At 42.6% G+C, this 7,868-nt stretch overlaps 1 protein-coding gene across 1 annotated transcript in view; it reads left to right on the top strand.

Annotated features, from left to right (window-relative positions):
- PARL (presenilin associated rhomboid like) overlaps positions 1–7,855 on the top strand; it is a 27,064-nt gene extending 19,209 nt beyond the window's left edge. Inside the window, 4 exon segments of the mRNA XM_059687180.1 lie at positions 1,291–1,388; positions 3,529–3,630; positions 3,770–3,867; positions 7,534–7,855. Coding sequence (XP_059543163.1) covers positions 1,291–1,388; positions 3,529–3,630; positions 3,770–3,867; positions 7,534–7,645 — 410 coding nt within the window. The 3' untranslated portion in view covers positions 7,646–7,855.
- Positions 7,856–7,868: the final 13 nt, after the last annotated feature.

The raw sequence follows: 7,868 nt of genomic DNA, 5'->3' as shown, positions 1-7,868 counted from the left end.
AAAAGAGAGAGAGAAACATCAATGATGAGAGAGAATCATTGATTGGCTGCCTCCTGCATGCCCCACACTGGGGATCGAGCCCACAACCCAAGCATGTGCCCTGACTGGGACCTCCTGGTTCATAGGTTGATGCTCAACCACTGAGCTACTCCGGCTGGCTTGGTCTCTTTATTTTACAGATAAATAGTTCCTAGACTTCCCGGCTGTCGGAGTCATCTGAATCTTTATTCAGTAACCTTAAGTGCATTTCCCACAGTGTGTTCAGCTTCCAGAATGTTTTTCCAGGGCTCTCCTGTAAGATTGTCAGGAATGAGTTTATTCTTGCAAGCGTACGTGTTAGCAGGGACCGACCCACTTTGGTTGTGGTCCAGGAGGTAGCATCATTTCCTTATTTCAGCCAGGAAGTGGTAGTGCAGGATTCCAGGTTCCTGATGTTGCTAACTTGAATTGATTCGTTAAATTTTGTTTATCTCTCTTTGTAAAATGTACTTAATTAAAGCCATAAAGTATAAAATTCATCTTTTAAATCCCTCCATTTAAAGCAGGATATCTGGTAGTTATTCTGGAGTGAGCTTAGAGATGGAAGACCTAGGTTTAGATACTTTTTCTGCCACCAGCTGTGTGATGTTACAGAAAAGACTATATACCTCTCTGAGGATAATGATATGTAGAAAGATTAAATAGAAGCATCTACCACAAGGCCCAGAATGAGTACTTAATTAGTGTTATCAAATACTCGTGTTCATCTAGTCCCTCAGAACTAGAAGCTGAGTGGTTTCTCTGGGTAAGATAAGGGTGTGGTTTTCCCCCAAGCATTAGTTGTATTGTAGGTCAAAGAGTCTTTTAAGTGCCATTAATACCTGCTCTGTAGGAAGTTGTTTTTATAAATGAGCCACACTCAGCTCAGGTGATGTTGGAGGCAAAGGCATCTGTAAAGGACCATCTATCTGAGTCTGCAGCAGAATCAGTGGGTGAGCTAGGTAAATAAGGACTCCCAGTCCCACTGCAGGGTTCTGATTTAGTGTTTGGAATGCAGCCCAGAGGATTCCCAGACAGTTGGTGAGTTTGGAACTAGTCTCTTTTCTTCACGATATAGATGAGGAGAAAGGTAACTGAGAGGTCACGTAAATGACTGTTACTCAGAAAGTTGTGCTGTCGGTCTGGCTTTTCTTTCCCTGTAAAATACCTGGAGTGAGACATCCTGCACCTCCTATGACCCAGCTGGGTCCCTGCACTGTTTGTCTCTGTGGGTGGAGATCAGAAATGGGAACCATTGTGATACCTCACTAAAATGACTGAAATGTGCTTATTTCTCAGGTGTTATTTCCAATTTTGTCAGTTATGTGTGTAAAGTTGCTACAGGAAGATATGGACCATCACTTGGAGCAGTAAGTATTTCTAACTTAAAATATTTTAATTTTACAGATAAAATTAAAAAACTTTTAATTTTATTTTGAAATAATTTTAGAGTTACAAAAAGTGGCAAAATTAGTATAGAGAGTTCCTGTATGCCCTTCACCCTACTGTTAACCACAGAAGGACCACACAGTTATCAAAGCCAGGAAATTAGCATTGAAACAGTTATTTCTATTAACTGTTAACTAATCTATATCTAATTTAGAATTTATACATTTCTAAAGCCTTATAAATTTGAGGCTATAAATTTTAACTATTGGTCATTTATATATGCTTATTGGAATAGAGTACATATCAAGAGTAGTCAACAAGACAGGAAATCAACCTAGGTGGCCATCAAGAGATGAATGAATAAAGATGTAGCATACACACACACACAATGTAGTATTAACCATTAGAAACAATGAAATCTTTCCATTTATAGCAACATGGATGGACCTAGAGCAGCGGTTCTCAACCTGTGGGTCGCGACCCCTTTGGGGGTTGAATGACCCTTTCACAGGGGTCGCCTAAGACCATCGGAAAACACATATATAATTACATATTGTCTTTGTGATTAATCACTATGTTTTAATTATGTTCAATTTGTAACAATGAAAATACATCCTGCATATCAGATATTTACATAACGATTCATAACAGTAGCAAAATTACAGTTATGAAGTAGCAACGAAAATAATTGTATGGTTGGGGGTCACCACAACATGAGGAACTGTATTAAAGGGTCGCAGCATTAGGAAGGTTGAGAACCACAGGCCTAGAGAGTATTACGCTCAGTGAAGTAAATTGGCTGCACCAGTTTACATTCCCATCAGCAGTGCACAGGGTTCCCTTTTCTCCACATTCTTGCCAACACCTGTTATTTCGTGTGCTTTCTATGAACGGCATTCTAACAGATGTGAGGTGATGCCTGATTTTGGTTTTGATGATTTGTGATGTTGAGCACCTTTCGTATACCTGTTGGTATTTATATGTCTGGGAAAATGTCTGTTCAGATTCTTTGCCCGTTTTTTTTTTTTTTTTTTTTTAATATATTTTATTGATTTTTTACAGAGAGGAAGGGAGAGAGATAGAGAGCCAGAAACATCGATGAGAGAGAAACATCGATCAGCTGCCTCCTGCACACCCCCTACTGGGGATATGCCCGCAACCCAGGTACATGCCCTTGACCGGAATCGAACCCGGGACCCTTCAGTCCGCAGGCCGACGCTCTATCCACTGAGCCAAACCGGTTTCGGCCTTTGCCCGTTTTTTAACCCCTTTGCCCAATATTTTGTACAGTAGTAACTGAATGCTTTTTTTTAATCTTCACCCGAGGATATGTTTTATTTTTTTTTAAAAAAATATTTTTAGCCGAAACCGGTTTGGCTCAGTGGATAGAGCGTCGGCCTGTGGACTGAAAGGTCCCAGGTTCGATTCCGGTCAAGGGCATGTACCTGGGTTGCGGGCACATCCCCAGTGGGGGATGTGCAGGGGGCGGCTGATCGATGTTTCTCTCTCATCGATGTTTCTGACTCTCTGTCTCTCTCCCTTCCTCTCTGTAAAAAATCAATAAAAATATTTAAAAAAAATATTTTTATTGATTTCAGAGAGGAAGGGAGAGGGAGAGAGAGATAGAAACATCAGTGATGAGAGAATCACTGATTGGCTGCCTCCTGCATGCAACCCAGGCATGTGCCCTTGACTGGAATTGAACCTGGAACCCTTCAGTCCGTAGGCCAATGCTCCATCCACGGAGCCAAACCGGCTAGGGCTATTTTATTGATTTTTTTTTAGCGGGGTGGGGGTTGGGTGGGGGGAGGTGGGAGGGAGGGGGGAAAAGAAAGAGAGATGGAGAAAGAGAGAGAGAACGGAAACATCAGTGTGAGAGAGAAACATCAGTTAGTTGCCTCCCACTCACCCTGACCCTGCTTGAACCTACAACCTTTTGGTATATGGGACAATATTGCAACCTACTAAGCCACCCGGTCAGGGCAGTAACTGAAACTTTTAAGCTTTGTGCTCACCTAGAAACTTGTGGCTTGTTAGCTTTCTGGAAAGTACTTCTGCTTTAGATGTTGAGGTCACTAAGCAATTGCCTGCTGAGCGTTTCACCAGTGTGTCCATTTGCAGTCGGGCGCCATCATGACGGTCCTGGCGGCTGTCTGCACTAAGATCCCAGAGGGGAGGCTCGCCATTATCTTTCTCCCGATGTTCACGTTCACCGCAGGGACTGTGAGTATTTTCATGAAGTGAGGTGTGGGGATGGTGGTGGTGTTTTTATACTGACTGAATTCTTGCCCTTAAATTAGAAATGTCAGTGCTGAAGGAAGCAAAGTTGTACCAGTTATGTTCTTTTTTTGCTGGCTTGCAGGCCCTAAAAGCCATTATTGCCATGGATACAGCTGGAATGATCCTGGGATGGAAATTTTTTGATCATGCAGCACATCTTGGGGGAGCTCTCTTTGGAATGTAAGTTTTGAGTGTAATTGATTGCTACATGACTTTTTCAGGTCATTTTCCTCTTAAAGAAGACAGAGTAAGGCGGGGGCAGGTGGGGTTGGGAGGGCGAGGAATCCTCAACATGGTTTGCTTTGGCCTTGCCCAGTTTCACATGTGAGTGGGACATGAGAATATCAGCCCTGCCCCTGCCTCAGTCACTTGTAGAGAGAGACCGGCTGTGCCTTTACCCTACCCTTAACCTCAGGCCACCCCCACTCCTCACCTGTCATGATTCCGAGCCTCTTTTTGAGACTGTTCCCCAGCCCCCAGTCTGGGCTATCATCTCCTTTCCCCACTCTCAGACCTCCTCTCCCCTGCCCAGACCCCACCCTGACCTCCATCGCACAGGTGCTAGGCAGACACCTAGTGGGCAGAGCTGTGCTTTGCCTGCAGTGAGCATGTGCGTGCGTGCACACTGTGTAACAGGCCAGTGGTGACCACTTCTAAGCATCTGTTACATGGCAGGCACTGAGCTATTGCCTCACGTTACACTATCATTACCTCTATGAATGAGCTCAGTTGCTACAGGAAGATATGGACCATCACTTGGAGCAGTATTTTCATGAAGTGAGGTGTGGGGACAGTGGTGGTATTTTTTTTTAAGAGGTGTCCTTTTTTTTAAGAGAGAGGAAGGGAGAGAGAGATAGAAACATCGATGAGAGAGAAACATCGATCAGCTGCCTCCTGCACAACTCCTACTGGGGATGTGCCCGCAACCAAGGTACATGCCCTTGACCGGAATCAGACCTGGGACGCTTCAGTCTGCAGGCCGATGCTCTATCCACTGAGCCAAACCAGTCAGGGCAGTGGTGGTATTTTATATTGACTGAATTCTTGCCCTTAAATTAGAAATGTCAAACTGCTCTTAAGTAGCCCAGCAGAACTCAGTTCCAGAGCCCTTCCCGCCCTGTCATATGTGAGTATCATTGCATTGTGGTCACAAGGTCCTTCACGTGTGCTTCAGACAGTGGACGTTCTGTATATGGCGTCTTTGTCACAGAACTTCCCCAGGACTCCTGGAGCCCTCTGACCAGGAGAGTCCCCTTAGCAGAGTTACCGTCCGTCTGATGTGCTGGATCCCCTGATGGCCTATCTTTTCTTGTATAAATGTTGCCTTTTGCTGTTACTTGGTTTTTACTTTGTTTCATGACAATGGGAAAACTGAAGTTTTTAAATTTTTTTTAGAAAAGAAGAATCTATTCTCAGTGGAGCAGTTTTGCCCAGTAGGCGGTAGAATTAAATGCCATTTTTAATTTTTAGTGATGATTAAAGAATAGCATATGTGAGTTCTAGCTTTAACATCAGCACATTATAAATAGTAGACACTGACCTGATATTACAGCATGAGAAACGAAGACTTATGAAAAAGCGTTCTGTTTTATGAACTCTAAATTTATCTGTACCTTCCATGTGTACTTAAAGGATCTTATCCCCAGCAGGTTTTATTCTTCTGAACTATAATTAGGTGACTTTTTTCCATTCTGAAAATAATTGGATCAAATACATTTTAAGTCCAGGATCTGAAAGGCAGAGGAATTCATTTTCTTTGCTGTTTCTAATTTCAACTTCTTGTATTTACTCTGTCTCATCATATCCAGAACATCTTCAGATATAGAAGTCCTTGCTAATAGTAAAGGTTCCATTAGCATCCTCCTGCACATTTCCTTGACTTTATGTCCCTCCCCAAATTTTATGGTCTTCACCTTGTGCTGCTGCAATAATAATAGCTGACAGAGTGAATATGTGCGGTTGCCTAAGCTACGGACTGATGTGTGTAATACTCTGAAAATCCTGTGAGGTATCCTTTTTACCTTAAAGAAGGGCACTCATTCAAGGTCACAAAGTCATTGCAGAGCTAGAGTTTCAGATTGCACACCAGACTGAGGCTGTAAAAAAAAAATACACCCAGAAATTGGTTGTTCTGTAGTGTTTTCCTAATTTAAATTTAGCGAAATAACCAATTTACATTTGAACTTACATTATAATCAGAAAGGTGTACTGGTAGGATTAACATATTTGACTGCTTGAAATAAGGAGGTTAAAAATGTTTGGGAAGAACACGGTATTAATGGAGAGTTTCTGACAAATGAGTCATTTCTTGCAAGAGTTTTACAATTGCATTTGAATCTTAAAGTGATACTTTTTTTCTTATTCTAAGTTTACCACAGAATTTGACTCTAAACCCAAAATCTTGTTACATGACTATTAATTTGCATGCTTTTAAAATATTTTTAATTGATTTTTTTAGTGGGAGAGGGAGAGAGAGAAATACTGATGTGAGAGCAAAAAATCAATTGGCTGCCTCCTGCATGCCCCCTACCGGGGATTGAGCCCACAAGCAGGGCATGGCAGCTTCTCAGTATATACCGGGTGACACCTTACCAACTGAGCCACACTGGCCCAGGGCTGCATGTTTTTATAAATTTCTTTCTGTGAGTTTACTGGTTTTCTTAATTTTTTAAAATGGTAATGGTGACTTTATGATCAGATTTTAATTATTTTTATTGAATATTAAAATTTAGGTACAAAGTCAACCACTTATAATAAAAATAAATACTCAGAACATTTAAAATGTTAAAACCTTAAACTGCTATTCTGATACACATGTAAAGCAAATAGTGCATTTTTTCCAGTCAGGTGTCTGGGAGATGCAAAAATCAACAAAATCTGGTCTTTCCCTCAGGGGACAAGAAATCTGGGGAAACCAGGACAAAATAAAGGTTTCAGTAATAAACAATGTCATTAACAGCCATTTCAAATCAATCCCACCTCCTCCAGGAACCCTCCCAGCCTCCCCCAGCCCAGGAGAGGTAGATGCCCGAGTCACACTTGCAACTTGCGCTGCCCTGAGGTTGAGCACCTGGTCTTGCAGTACCTGGACCTGTCAGCTTCTCAAAAGCAGGCCCTTCTCATTGGTCCCTCACTCTGTGCTCCTCGGTGGGCAGTGGTTAGAGCACAGGTTTCAGAGTCAGGTTTGGGTTCTGGTCTCTGTTCTGGTGATTCCTAGTTGTGCAACCTGAGCTAGTGAAGTCACTAAACCTGTCAGTGTTTCATCTTCCTTAGCTCAGGCTGCTTTTAGGCAGTTTTTTAACAGGAGAATGGGGATTAGAACTGTACTTTAAAAGATGGGTAGAATTTGGATCAGCAAACGACCCTTTGCTTAGCCAGGTGGAAAATGGCGAAACATTTAAACTAGCCATCACTAGTAAGTCAGCTCTATTTCTCAATTTTCTTACCAGGATTAGAATTGGTCTGACCTGGTGGTGAGTCCTTGATGGGCCACTTAGAAGCTGTTAGCACCTTGGGCAGATTACCCTCTCTCAGACTTGGCCTCCTCGTGACTGTAACAGGAGACGTGATACTTAACTTGCAGGGCTGTGGTGAATCCAGAGTAGTGTGTGTGAAGTACTTACACTTCTCAGTTCAGTCCCATGTGGTCCCACCCTACTTCGACCCTTTACGTACTCCAAATATTAAAGGTAAATCATGGCTATATATCACATAAATTAATCAGCTACTTTAATAAGCTAGATAGTAAATGACGGCGGCATTAATTTTGTAAATGTCATCATGGTGCTTAGCATGTGTATGTCATACTGTTTGAATGTGGGCCTGCTTTGTTTTTCTTTTTCCCAGATGGTATATTACTTATGGTCATGAACTCATTTGGAAGAACAGGGAGCCTCTAGTGAAAATTTGGCATGAAATGAGGACTAATGGCCCCAAAAAAGGAGGTGGCTCCAAGTAAAACGAGTTGGACGACCCTGGTGCATCTGGTCCTTGCTGCCGGGAAGCCCCAGGAACGCATCGGCCCTGGCGTGACCACGTCTCTGCTCCTGCCTGGAAGACACCGGCTTCTGCTTTCCCAGAATTCTAAACTGTGTCCTCAGTACATGTCTCACTGGAAAGTGAACTCTGACGATGTTGTGACATAAAGGTTTATACTCTAGTTTGTAAACAGAGGGTGTGTG

This window comes from Myotis daubentonii, chromosome 3 (assembly GCF_963259705.1).
Source record: "Myotis daubentonii chromosome 3, mMyoDau2.1, whole genome shotgun sequence".
NCBI lineage: Eukaryota > Metazoa > Chordata > Mammalia > Chiroptera > Vespertilionidae > Myotis > Myotis daubentonii.
The sequence above is the reverse complement of the archived record's forward strand: the minus strand, read 5'-3'. Positions and strand labels throughout refer to the sequence as shown.